Source organism: Microplitis demolitor, chromosome 4 (genome assembly GCF_026212275.2).
Source record: "Microplitis demolitor isolate Queensland-Clemson2020A chromosome 4, iyMicDemo2.1a, whole genome shotgun sequence".
NCBI lineage: Eukaryota > Metazoa > Arthropoda > Insecta > Hymenoptera > Braconidae > Microplitis > Microplitis demolitor.
In genome coordinates, this window is record NC_068548.1 from 4,303,450 (window position 1) to 4,318,532 (window position 15,083).

The 15,083-nt window shown below is 26.4% G+C and overlaps 1 protein-coding gene across 7 annotated transcripts in view; it reads right to left on the minus strand.

Moving 5' to 3' along the window:
• The window catches only part of LOC103575871 (alpha-1,6-mannosyl-glycoprotein 2-beta-N-acetylglucosaminyltransferase), a 32,141-nt gene that overhangs the window by 4,881 nt on the left and 12,177 nt on the right, over positions 1-15,083 (minus strand). For 3 of the 7 annotated variants that reach the window (XM_053738387.1, XM_053738386.1, XM_053738385.1), the window contains exons 2-7: positions 10,709-10,738; positions 10,304-10,396; positions 8,512-8,695; positions 6,509-6,934; positions 5,354-5,663; positions 1,554-1,808 (exon numbers count right to left, since the gene is read on the minus strand). In XM_053738387.1, coding sequence (XP_053594362.1) covers positions 1,554-1,808; positions 5,354-5,663; positions 6,509-6,934; positions 8,512-8,695; positions 10,304-10,396; positions 10,709-10,715 — 1,275 coding nt within the window. In that variant the 5' untranslated portion in view covers positions 10,716-10,738. The remainder of the gene's footprint in view (positions 1-1,553; positions 1,809-5,353; positions 5,664-6,508; positions 6,935-8,511; positions 8,696-10,303; positions 10,397-10,708; positions 10,739-15,083) is intronic. The other 4 variants (XM_053738388.1, XM_014442143.2, XM_014442145.2 and 1 more) reach the window with 2 other exon arrangements.

Sequence of the window (15,083 nt, forward strand, 5' to 3'; positions counted from 1 at the left end):
GTCATTATTTGTAGTAATCATACATATATATTAGAGCAGTTTTCATATGTTAGTTAAGAAGCTTAAGTATGAGAAGTATTTTCATAAATAATAAAGAAAAACTGTCGAAACGATATTAGTGTAGTTAAGAGTTCGAAACAAGTTGTCAACTCGTATGAAAAAGCGATATATATTCAAATATATATGGCAACATACATATGATCATTATACACTTGACGATGCGGACGTAGATGAGCAATAACGTGTCAATTAACATAATTGTCATTTCGAGAAAATTGGGTTTGATTTAAAACTATTTTCAACAAAATTTAACGAAATTATTCGAGCACAAATTACTTCCATGTGTTTTTGTTAATAAATGGTAGAAAAAAAATATAATAGTTTGAGGATCTAAAATAAGCAGATCCATAAAAAATGAAGCAAAATTTAGTATTACGAAATATAAAATAGCCGATCTAATTTTAAAAAAAGTTTCATGAGACTTGACTCGGTTTTGCAAAATTACTAATCATACTTGTCTATTAAATCCAATTAATCTCAAGTAACTTGACGCTGTACTGCTAAAATAATTACAGCAGAAATATTGTAACGTAAAAAGTTAATTAAAAAAAAATTATAAACTTGTAATAAGAAAAGTATATTTGTTATTTGTTGCAATAACGTAGCAAATTACTTGAATTTTAATTATAGTTAATGACTGGCCCTCTGCAATCTAGTATTTAAACTCCCGTTACTTGACTCGATTTTACAAAAAGTTTTATCCCAGATAATTTATTCGTCGACAATTTTTTTATTTTATGATTTAAAAAAAAATTTTCCCGCTAAACGACTCGAAAAAAATTTTTTAGCTACTAAAGCATCATTTAGTACAAAAATATGAAAAATCAATTTTCTGTGGGTTGACACGTTATTGCTTACTACATCTATATATATATACAGACATATCGCCATCTTGATAATTTTTCTTCCATATATTATTACATAATTTCCATATATTTTTCTCTTATTAATTTCAAGCTCCTCATCCAGTAATTTTATACTTTTTACTAATAAGTCTGTCATGAATATGAATTATAATTTACAATTTACATTTAATGCGGAACCTAATTAAACTTTGTCAAGTAGTTTATATGTATTTATATAAACTAAAATATAAAGTAATTTTTTTTTAATCGCTTATAAACTACTGCTCTAATTAATTCAACATTTCATCGGATTAAAGTATTAAGTAACTTTTAACAGCCGCAAAAGTAATTAAAACTGATTAATCCGTTCTAGTGTAATCGTCAATGCAAATGCCGGACAAATTTAATTGTGCAGTACAAGTTCTCTTTACTTTTAAAGCTCAACTTAAAAAAATAAATATATAAATATATAAAGGATCACTCTAATATGTTAACATCTATCAGATCTATAGATTTGGGTTTGGAAAAAAAACTCAATTATTTCTACTAAAATATCATTCAAAAATAAATGAGGCTTAATAAAAATTATTGACAATTGTTATATTAATAAATAAACAATTAAATGATATCTTCATAATTAATTGAGACCTTCTGGTAATGACTGTAGAGAGTCGGTAAAAGTTGGAACGACCATGTTGAGGTTGCTTTGTTGTTCAAATAAATTTGCTGTCCTTCTTGAATCGATTTTTTTATTCCTTTCTGTTGCTGCTGCTGCTGTTGTTGATTATTATTTTTATTAATATCAGGATGATCTGAATTATGATTTTGATGATTTACTACGTTATCATGACGATCTAGGCCACGGAGAAGCTCTTTTTGAAGTGCACCATTGACGCTGAGATACTGGGGCATTTACATATTGGATATTTCATATATATTTATGTATATATAGATATAGGGGTGTCTGTTGTTTCGGTTATTTAAAAATTTAATTTTTTCCCGCCAAAAATATTTTCATGAAATTAACCCGCCCCTAAAATTAATTCTATGAAAATATATGAATATTTTTGGATTATATATGAAAATTTGAATGCAGGATGTAGGGATTTTTTTGAAAATTTTTTTTTAAATTAAAATTGTTCCCGCGTGAGATTAATGCTTCTGCTTTCTGTTAAATATAAAAAGAAAGTTCAAGTATTTTATAGAGTTACCGAGGAAAATCGTTTTCACAAAAATGATAATTTTACAGAAAATTAAATTAAAAAATATTTCAAGTTTTTTGGAATATTTTTTTCAACATTTAACAAAAAATTATTGATATCAATCAAAACTGATTTATTAAAAAAAATTTGAAAATTATAAAATGCATTTTTAGTTCGAATTTTCATATAGGGGAAGGGGGGGGGGGATGCGCTACTTCAAAATTTTGAGTGCCTTGAATGATTCGGGGGCAAAATGGGCCCCTTAAATTTTGGGGCTAATTTGCCCCCCCTCCCCTGTATATATTCCAAAAAAATTCATTTTTTTATACAAAAAATTTGGGGGACGGGTGTACTTTTTTGGATTAGGTTCAAATTTGGCAAAATTTTTTTTTTTCATAGTAGGGGAGACAGGGGTTGGTTGTCTTACGGGTTGGTAAGATTCGACGCCGATCAATGTTCGTATTTTGTTCGTTAAGTTGTCTATTATGACCTCTGAGAAAATCCCGGTCTCCGTAAAAATATGTTTTTTGGCGGGAAAAAATGAAATTTTCAAATAATCAAAAAAACAGTCACCCTATGTATATATAAGGGGTGTGCGAATTATTCGAAAGTACGATTGATTCATAGGCTACGAATAATTCGAAAATTTACGAATAGTTCAAAAATTTTCTTTTGAACGACATAGAATTGCTATATTTTTTTATAATAATTCAAATTTTTGTTGAAGTAAAGAGACCTCAGACACAAATTTACGAAATAATTACTTTTGGTTATATTTCATTTCTCTTTATCAATTTAAAACTACTTATTTGAAAGCTGATCAGAATTTTCAAATTTGAGTAATTTGAAAATTTACGAACAATTCGAAAAGTATATATATAATTAATAAAAAAAAAAAATTTCTAAATAAAAATGAAGTATATTTTTTTTTTAATCAAATTTCCGAGGTCCCCTGTGTATCTCGTGCCCTGGTCTCTTTTATATATAAATTCAAAACAATTTAATAAGACGATATTTTTATATAAAAATATATAAAATTAAATAATAATAATATATTTTGTTTTTTTTGATTAAATGTTTAATTTAAAAAATTATTTTTTTCAAACTTTTCTTCTGTACTTAATCACTTACCAAATTTACCCTCAAATTAATTACATATTAACTCGTCATTAATATTATAATTATAAAATACTATTTACTAATAATCAATAATTTATAATATTAAGCCATTACTAATTGAGTTAATGTATCAATTAATTTTTTAACGGAATTATTTATTATTAGTGATACTAAATTATCGATTGTCTAAAATTAAGCGACTACTGCAGCTATATAATATATGGTTGATTAATAGTTAATAATTTCTTGTTATTTATAGATATAATAACAATTTAGCATCATTGGTGCCAAGATTTCGCGATAAATGATAAATTGTAGGCAACATTTATTTATAAAAATGGATATATTCATTGTGTTTTTGAAATGTGAAAGCTAATTGATGAGTGAAATAGATATTTTTATTTGTTTCAGTTGTGGTTATTTTTAACTTCCTGTTTCAAGAGTTGAAAATTAGAAAAAGAGGTCGGTAGTTTCAATTTGACCTGATTTCGAAATAAAATTGTAGTTTTTTAAAAGTTTTAAAATTATTTTTTAAAAATGTTGTTTTATTTTTTTTTGTCGATTTTTTGATAAAATCAAATTTCATTTCAGAACAAGATTTTATAAAATTTTAAGATTAATCTTCAAAATTTTTTAAGAAACTTTTTGAAAAAATTCAAAAAAGTCATTTTTGATATTTTGTATTCGGATAAATTTTTTTTCGTTATGAATATGAATTTTTTAGGGAACGTGGGGTAAAATGGATATACTAAATATATATATATATTTATATATATTTTTAAGTAACAAATGTAATGTATAATACAATTATGAAAAAATTTTTAAACAAATTTTGAAAAATGTAATTTCAAAAAAATTCAATTTCAATCAAATTTTCACAAGTAAAAAATAAGACAAATTTTCAGCTATTTTGAAAAGTGGATTTTTCTAAAAAAAAAAAAAAACTTTATCTCATCAGACCCTTTTTTTAAGAATGACCAAAATTGGTCCCCATTTTAAATAAAATTTATCATCAGCCTGCAATCTATTTTCAAACCGTTCAAATGACTGATTATCACGATTAATAACGAAATTCATCTGGTTACTTACTAACAAGGCCAATTAAAACAAATTATCGTTTTATTATAATCATAATTAGATAATCATCGTAGTAAAACCAATATTAGTAATTTAATGATGATTCAATAAAAAAACTACATAAGATTCTCCGATAATAACCGGGAAAATTATCAAACCACTGACGTATAATTATCGACACGCGATATATCTATTTCGTTATAAATAAAAAAACATACATTTTAATTACAATATACGGCCAGTATTTGTAAGCTAACAGTACATGATATATTAATTTGTAAATTTTTTAAAATCCTCTTCAAAAATTAGCTCGACAGTGAATTTTGAAAAGGTCGCTCACAATTTTTGAAAATTCCAAAAATTTCCTTCAGTTTTTTTTTTTACGAAAATTAAAAAATACTACAAGGTATTACTAAAAATTGGCAAATTTTTTTTTTTCATCACTGGCCCATTTTACCTCTTTAATTATCTGTATTGCCAACTGATCAATTTGCCCCGTCTTTTTTTACGAACCGTTAGAAAGCAATTAACAAAAATTTTTTTCTCAAAAGGTGTTTTATTTTGCCCCATCGATAAATTTCATCCATTTCTAAGAAAGAAAAAAATCTTTTTTTTTTAAATTTTTGTTAAAAAAATGTTTATTTATTTTTGTTTTCTAAATAGAATTCAACGAAGGAATTTTAAAGTCACTGGATATTTAAAGCAACTCATATATAATAAAAGTCGCGGGTTTTCTGTTAACTCTTCAAAGGCTATAGTAATGTTATAAATAGTTTCATCATCAACATCGTCATCTAGTTCCAGAATTTGTATTTTATTTATTTTATTTAAAAAAAAAAAAAAAAACAAAAATGGAACGAATAAAAAACATGGAAACACCCATTACTAAAAATTATATTTTTAGCTTGTATTCAAAATAAAAAAAATTACTCAGTGAAGTTAAAATATTTTACCCGGTTAATAAATATATCCATTTTATTCCGCAATAATTAACATTAAAAAAAAAAATTTTAAATTAATTGTTTATAAAAAATAAAAACGCAAACTCACCTTTCGGCTCAAATCAGCGTAATAATTATACGTTTTTAAATAGGTCCCCAATGAAAGAACGTTACATCGCTCGCAACTATGTTTACATGTACGTTCCATTAGTTTTAATACATGAAGAAAATCTTCGGCTACATAGTGATCTTCTTCGAGAAATAATACCATTCCAGTGTGGTTACGTGTTACATTTAACTGATCGAATACACGGTTAGCTTTCCACCACCAGTGATGCTTTGTTTGGGTAAATTTAGCTTCCCGATAGTGACCGTATAGATCAGGATGCTCTGCGTTTATGCATTTTAAGGCCAGAGCTCTGTAATAATTTTAATTGTTTATTTTCAATTGATATTTTATATGAGATTGAGTAACATTTCAGTGTACTGTTGAAAATTTCATTGATTTTCAAGGATAGTTATAAAGAAAATTTATTTTATATGAGTGAGATTTTAATTTTTTAAATTTTTAAAATACAGTTGTAACTTTTTTTAAAAAACTGATTATACAGGAAAAAAATCGTTTCAAATTAAAGTGGGTTGTTAAAAATAACCCAGCTATAAATTATTATTGACATTTATCATTTGGAAATTTAAAGTTGGATAAAAATAAAGTATATAAATAAGTTAATTTATATTTTATATTGATGATTGATTTTAAAGTTCAAATATCTCAATAAATATTGAGTTATTCGAAAAATTGCAAGATATCTTTTTTGTAGCTCTTTTAATTCCCTACGAAAAAGGTGTCTTATACTTTTTTTAAAAACTTGATATTTGTTGAGATATTTGAAGTTTAAAATTTGAATAGTTAGACATTGAAATTCAAAATTAAAAACTGCCTTGATGATTAGTTTTTTGCAAATATCTCTGTAAATATTGTGTTATTTGAAAAATTATATTAGATCTTTTTTGTAGCTCTTCAAATTCTCTACAAAAAAAGTATTATATACTTTTTTCATAAACTTAATATTTATTGAGATATTTGAAGTTTAAAATAAAAAATTTGTATACAGAAATTTTGTAAAATTACTTTAGGTCTTTTAGGTCCCACGAGACGAGAAAGTCAATTTTAGTTTTCATTAAAAAAAATTTTTCAACAGATAGAATTGACTTGGTTTTTCACTTTTAACATTTAATAATAAAAAAAAATGAATAAACTTACTGTTTTTTATCAATATTTCTTGGGCAATCATTTGGATCCTCACCAGGAAATGTATTTGGATGTGTTTGTATACTATATGGATAAAAAATCTGCATAACACGACAGAAGTCAACACTTTGTATAAGATAATTGATGTCTGGATTCCAGACATCATGACTAAATATTAATAATACATCCTCAATGCCTTTAGCTTGTGCTAATGACACTATTAAATGTCTCAGGTATGTAAGTCTTGAGTGTACTTGTATAACAATAATCGGAGCATCCGTGGATAATGGCCCAAATATGTCTTCATTATATATTTTTTGTTCGCCATTTAGTTTTATTATATTTCTTTTAATATCGTTTATATCATAGCTATTCCCATAAATACCAAGTGTTCCATTAGCACCTTGACTTGATGAATTTCTTCGATCTTTTAAAAATCTATTTTTTGTAATTACGGATTATTATTATTATTATATTCAAAGTATTCAATGTACAGAGATATAATTTTAAGTTTAAATTAAGTGTATTTTGTAGCATAATAGTATATTAACGCATTGAGTGGAAGGTGCTTTCAACAACGAGTGTCATTGGTTAACCAGCCGTTAAGCGAGTGTTGCCAACACACGAGTGTCGAAAGCCCTTTCTACTCAATCCGTTACAACCCTGATAGCCACCCTAACCATAAGTTGACTACAAGCTACTGCCGTATTTTAAAGGTAACTTATACCCTGATAGCCAAGTTGGCGAGAAACTGACGAGAAACTTGCAGCCGCAACTGGAACCAAGTTGATCGCCAACAGTTGGTACCTCCAATAGTTGATGGACATTTTCTGAGAAAGTTGGTGGCAAAAGTTGTAAATCCAAAAAGTTGACGATCACTTTCTGAGAAAGTTGGTGGCAAAAGTTGCTTGCAAAAGTTGGTGATCATAAGTTGACGGTAAGTTTACTTTCAATTTCCTCAGAAACTTGCATTCCAGTTGCGGCTCCATACTGCCGCCAACTTTCTGAGAAAGTTGGCGGTAACTTGTAGCCAAAAGTTGCAAAAGCTGAAGTTGTCGATAACTTGTCGTCAAGTTGGTCGGAAACTAATGAATGACCAACTTTTTCTCGATCAACTCGTGTTATCAGGGTAGGTAAGTGTTGGAGAGCAAGCAGTTACCTTTAAGTTGACAGCAAATTGTCTGCAATTTTCTATTTAATTTGACTACAAGTATTAACATCAGACAATGACGTTAAGTTGATTGAAAGTTTCACTTTAAATTGACGGCAAGTTTTTCTGGCAAGTTACATTCAAGCTACTGCCGTATTCTGAAGCCAACTTGAAGGAAAGTATTATACAGCCAAGGTTTGCCAGAAACTTTCTCGTTAAGTTAGCCGAAAGTGTTGCTCTACAACACTTGTAGAGCAATATCTGGCTATCAGGGGCCTTTCCTACTCAATCCATTACAATAGTTTTTTCATCGAATGGTAAGAAAGAATGTCTTCTATTGGTTAAAAAGGACACTACATTAAATTTAATTTTTTAACTAACCTAAAATAATATATTATTGTATAAAAATAAAATTAACTCTTCTATTATTTCTGATGCAAAATATTATTAAATAATAATATCAACAATTTTATATGATTTAATTGATTTTTTTTAATAATGTAAAATTATTCTTATTGTTTTCAATATATGGATACTCAGCAAAAATAACAAGAGTTTCGAGTCAAGGTTTATATAGTGAATTGTAAATTATAATTAAATACAGTACGATGATTTTCTATGTCTGGGACTTAACTCGAGACGACTGTTCATTGGGATTTCTGTTGGATCGTTGGGTGACTAATAAATAGTATATCTATAAATATATATAAAGTGTAGATTTGTCATATTTTTACGAGCAATGTGGACATTCTTCGCGATATTTATTCTTTGTATTATCATTTTCAACCAATCAAAGACGTTCTTTCTTATTTGAATTGAAAAAAATGATTTCTATGTACGAGTTTATAAAACTGTGAAAAATTACCGTTGAAGTTCTTGAGGCACTAGTGCGTAAATACTCTCATTAATGGACGATTGACTTGATGAATTTCGACCAGTTAAACTGATAACGTTAAGTTGTAACCATAAAAATGTTGCCAAAAATACAAATATTAATGTTCTTATTAATGTACCACGTCCTGATCTCGCTCCTCCAGCTATTGTAACTCCTGATATAAATTTATAATTATTACTAACAGTATTTAATAAGTATAAATATCAGTTAATATATTAATAAACAGTGCTGGAGAAAAATTTTAAATGAGTCCGCACTAGTATAAATTTTTTTCTGGTTTGTATAAAGTAGCAGTAAATATTTAATTCAATATTTAAAAATATCAAAAACTGGTAATTTTTAGACATGCTAAAAACCATTTTGTTAAATTTTCACTACAAGTCTGAGCTATTGCATGTTACTGTTTTGTTGGATTGAAAATGCGTTCTAATAATATTTTGGTTAATGATAATATATTTTAAGCTTTTATTAGTCTCACGGTATGGAATTCAGCATAAAATATACTTTTGTAAGAAAGAGATGCTGCAGTTTTATGAACTATACAAGCATTCTGAGTTTTTATCCATAGAATTTGTAAAAGTAGGGTTATGCCACGCTCACTTTTATCAAATTTCGAGGTAGAAGGGATACACTACAGTGGAATCTCCCTAATGTGACTCTCCGTAGTGTTACACTCTCTGTAAATTTAACAAGATTATCTCCCTGATGTTAACAATCCTGTCTCCCACTATGTTTTTTCGTTCGACCAATCAAAATAAAGCTTAGTGGCGGAAAATTCAAATCCTCCCACCTACACCCATACGATGAAATCCTAACCTAAAAATGTATTTTTTTTCGTACATTACGCATTTTTACCGCGCAGACCTGCGCACAGAAAACACGAGTTTGGTATGGTGGGATGATAGGATTTGTTAACATTACGGAATGGTCCTGGACAGGAGTGTTAACATTATGGAGATTTTACTGTAGTACTTTAAGAAAAATTAAACACTGCATCCGAACAATCAGAAATGATCAGTGTTTAATGAAAAAGTTTATGAGTCCGATGTTAGGCATTTAAAGGCACTTACAGTAAAATCTCCGTAATGTTAACACTTTTGTCCAGGACCATTCCGTAATGTTAACAAATCCTGTCGTCCCCACCATACCAATACTCATGTTTTCTGTGCGCAGGTCTGCGTGGTAAAAATGCGTAATGTACCAAAAAAAAAAATACATTTTTAGGTTAGGATTTAATCGTACAGGTGTAGATGGGAAGATTTGAATTTTCCGCCATTAAGCTTTTTTTTGATTGGTCGAACGAAAAAACATAGTGGGAGACAGGATTGTTAACATTACGGAAATCTTGTTAAATTTACAGAGTGTAACACTACGGAGAGTCACATTAGGGAGATTCTACTGTATTTTACGAAAAATACAAGATTTAAAAGCCTCACTTATTATACAGTAAAAAAATTAATTTGAACACTACGTTTTTTTGTAGCATTAATTTACTACTGCCTATTAAAATAAAATGTATCATAAAAAAAAAACTATTTTTATTTTATAGCAACTAATTAAGTCAACTATTTAATTTTTTTAAAAATTATTTTCACCAGCACTGCTAATCATTTTGCAAAAGCTCCTATGTGTATGTGTATTGTTAAGCTTTTATACTAATTAAAATTATTAAATGTAAAAAAAAAGAAAAAAAAATTTTAAAAAAACTAAAGCGATTATAAAAATAAATGAACTAAAATAATTTTTTCAACAACTAAATTACCTCGTATTATTCCATTTTTTTTTCTTGTATAAATTGAAGATACTGAGTAAGGTTTTACAAGTCCACGTTCCACTAGGGAATCGTTTGGTATTCCTATATTTAAAATTTATGTTTTATAAACTTAAATAATAATTTATAAATTAAAACCATTGACGAAAAAAAAAGTTAAAGAAAATCTAATGAACAATAATTATGACACTAGATCAAAAAAATTTAATTTTTTTTTGCTACTCTATGGACTAATACTCATTTCTACATGGATTAAAAAAATGACTTTATATTAAAAAAAAAAATTAAAATAAATTATAATAAATAAGTTATGTATTGTGATGTAATATGTAGTGATCATGTAACTGAACTTAATGATTATGTTTATTATTATTTAATAATATAATAATTAATTACCTCTCATACTGGCATTTCTGATTATGATTTCTGTAACAAAAAAAAAAATTTTTTTTTGAGTACTTTAATTAAATTTAACATATGGGATTGGTCTAGACTTCAAAGAATTTTAAACTCAAAATATCTTGTAAGCTATTAAGTTTTTCGAAAAAGTATAAAATACATTTTTTGTAGAGAATTTAAAGAGCTACAAAAAAGATTTTTGTATTTTTTTATTTAACGCAATATTTTTATAGATATTTGCAAAAAACTAATTATACTCGGCAATTTTCAACTCCGACTTTCTCTACATCCATCAGAATTTTAAACTCTGAATATCTTAATAGGTATCAAGTTTTTCAAAAAAGTGTATCAATCCTTTTTTGTAGAGAATTTGAAGAGCTACAAAAAAGTTTTTAATAATTTTTTTGAAAACTCAATATTTACGGAGATATTTCCGAAAAACCAACCACATCCAGAAAATTCCAATTGAATTTCTATATTTACCTGTCAGAATTTTAAACTCCAAATATCTCAATAAATATTCAGTTTAAAAAAAAAATACATGGTATATTTTTTGTAGAGAATTTGAAGAGCTACAAAAAATGTTTCTTATAATTTTTTGAATAACTCAATATTTACATAGATATTCGCAAAAAACCAATCACTCTTTATTATTGATAACTTCGAAACTTCCGATAGTATATTTTACTTTATTTACTAAAATATATATACTTTTTGAAAAATTCTGTTTTATCGATTTTATATCAAAGTATATTTATTTTCCAATAATTTACCACAAGAGTTAAAAATTTCAAAAATAACAACAGTATCACAGTCCGGCGTTATTATGACATCGTAGCTTAAAAAAAATAATTTCTTCAAGTAGTTTAATTACTATGCTACTAAAAGGACAAAACTCCACATGTATGTTGACACACCCCTAGCCTTAGGCTACTTTACCACGGATGCCCCCCTCCCTCATTTGTTCCTCATACACATAAATTTTTACAAGAAACTCGCAATTTTAAAAATTAATTAGCTTGCTAAAGTACACTTTTAAACATAGGAAACGGCATTAGTAAATAATTTATGAGCATGTGATGTGAATATATAAAGGCGGTTGTCATTTATTTTAAATTTATAATTATCAGTCATATGGTTAAAGATAAATGGCAGTATCAAATATATATTCATAATGTATATATGTATATATGTCGTCACATCCAGACATATGATAATATGTATCAAGAAAATAAACATTGTTTAATTTCGTGTCAATGCTTTTAACAAATTAAATAAATTAATTTAATCAATGATTTATTTTTAAATCCTAAATTTAAATTTTCGTGATAATAATTTCTGATAAATTTACGAAATACATAAATATAAAAATTATTAAAAATATCTGATTTTGTGTATAAAAATTTAGTTGTCTAGAAAACGGTAAATTATACAATTTTGAATGAATAAGAATAAATATTTTGCAAATCGATATTCAAATACGTAGACTGGGATAATGAATGAAAAAATAATAGGCAATAGACAGTGAGGATTTCATTGAATGATATCGTCGTCATTGAAATGAGTCAAGTCTACTTCAATCTGCCGCAGATAACTATCTCATTCATTCAATTATAAATGTCTAATCACTTTACAATAGAGAGCCTTTCAGGTATTTTTGAACTAGAATTATATCGGATTGATTTTTGAATCAATAAAGAAAGAGTTATTTAATGATGGCTTTGTAATATTTTATGAATATATATGTATATATATATTAGGGTGATTCAAAAAATAATAAATTTTTTTTTTCTTCTCGAAAACAGGTTCAAAAGTTTCATTTAGATATAAAAAGACGCCTGTGAAAATTAGAGTTCTTAATATTAACATTGCATTTTTCTATTCTCCATAAGAATAACATGGAAAAATTTTTTTTTGCGTCTTCTGATTTTTATAACTAGCTAACGATGCATTATAGAAAAAATCAGGGGGTACATTTTTGTAGGAAATTGAATGCTTTACAAAAAAAGTGTCTTATCATTTTTTGATAAATCTATTTGTTCAAAAATTATTTGAGGTTGAAAGTGAATTCATATTAAATTTTTAGATCTTTTTACTTTTCCGGCAAAACTATCAGACTTATCACAAAATGTTACAGGAACTTTTTTGTAGACATTTTTATTTCCTACAAATTATTACCCATAAAGTTTTTTCGAATTCCGCATCGTTTTCTAGTTATTTTCATTTTAATGTCGAGCTCTTAAAATCGATCAGAAAATTATTTTTTTTATGAGCGCTTAAAAAAAAATTTTAATTATATCGTGAAAACTTTGCTCAGAAATTTATTAGAGAAAATTTATACAGACGTGGGGTAACTTGGGCCATTGAAAAATCATTAATAATTTTTTTTTAACCGCAATCAGCTCTAGAAATTTCGATTAAAATAATTAAGCTGGTTTGAATAATTAATCGAATTTTAATTTTATACCAATAAGATTACAATAAAGTTTTTTCAGGCGGTCTCATATTTGTCATACATTTTCAATGTTTTTTTTTTCATGGCTGAGTCACGTCGTTATCAATAAAATTTTGACATTTTTAAAAAAAAATTCAAAAATGATTTTGAAGAAAATTAAATTTTTTTTTTATTTTTTTTGGAGAAATTTTATTAAAAACATATTTCCTGTTTTTTTTCTCTGATGAAAAAATAAGAAATAATTTATTCCATCAATACTATGACCTACTTTCTGTTAATAGCAAAGCTTTTGCTTAAAAAATTAATTTGTCATTTTTTATCTCAATTACTTTAAGTAAAAATTATTGTAAAAAAATACGATAATGCTTCAAGTAACCTATTAGTATTTAAATTAAAAGCTGTAATTATACTGATTCCAGTAAAAATTTGATAAATTAATAGGAATATTGAGCTAGTGCAGAAGGCAGCTGATAAAATTAACAAGTACTCAAATAAAGATAATACTGACATTAAATGAATATAAAAATAAATATCAATCTAACGAATGGCACAACTATAAAACTTATCAAAATTCTCAAGTCAATCTCAATCTCTTACTCACTTCAACCTCTTGAAGTACTTAAATTATTTTTCATTAACACAAAACACTTAGCCGTTATTACTTATTTTAACAAAGGCAGTGTCTGTACTGAATAAATAAATTTTTTTTAAAATGAAAAAAAATATTTGTCCAATCTCTTCGAGGTTTTGAAACAAACAAATGACTATTGTTAAATTTAATTGGATATATACAACCGTTTCATAAAAAAAAATATATGACATTAAAAAAAAAACCATGAAATTATTTTTTCATTTTTTTCTTCTTTAATAATAATAAAATTTATGCAAATGCATAAAATAATCAAAGCGTAAAGAAATAATCTATGCTGTGTACCTGAAATAATAATTAAAACAAAAAATGAAGAAATAAATAAGAGTTCAAGGTATACGTGTGATGAAAATGAAAATGAAAATAAAAGACGACGAAAGAAATAAAAACAAAAGATAGAAATATATATATATATATATATATATATATATATATATTTTTTTTTTTCGGGTGACCCAAAAAAACCGACAATTAATTTTTTTTTCGTCTCATATGAAAATATGTTGGTTTAAAATATTTTGAAAATCCCTAAAAATCAGTTTGATAAAATATTTTAAGAGGTCACTCAAAAATTCCAATAATGATTGCAATTTATACTTTTTTTCTCATAGTTGCAATAGTTTATATTTGTAAAGTCATGAATATGTTGAAAATTCCAGCCGTAAAATTCAAATATTTTAACGTCGCTCGAGAATTTCGAATGTTTCCGAGTACTGTCTTTTGGACATTTTCGAGCGACTCTTGGATATTAATATTAATATTTAGGCTTTTCAATTTTTTTATCATCACTTTTTGTATTATACTAGATTAAAATAGGACCCAGGAAACAGACAAAATTGGTTGGCTGTTTAATTTCAAAACACAGTAAGGGACAAATTTTTGAAAACAGATCTGTAAAAAAAAAATCCTAAAAAAGTGTTGACTATTTTAAACCAAAACGTGACACAACAACGAACTTTTTTGAAGTTTTTTAAACTTTTGATAATTTGAGAGAAAAATCAATAAATATTCTTGTATTATTAAGATATGCTAAAACGAAAAACGTTCAGAAATAGTTCAGAATTAGTTTTTTCACGTATTTTTCATTGAAAAATGATAATTTGTAGCATTAAGTCAATTGTTATTTTCTGTGTTGTCAGAAGCTTGAAAATCGTTAAAAGGTTCGTCATTGTGTCATGTTTTAATGTTCAGAATAGTCAACACTTTTTAAATCTTTTTTCAAAAATTTTTTTTAAACGAGAATTTTTTAGTAATTTTAGTTCCAGTGG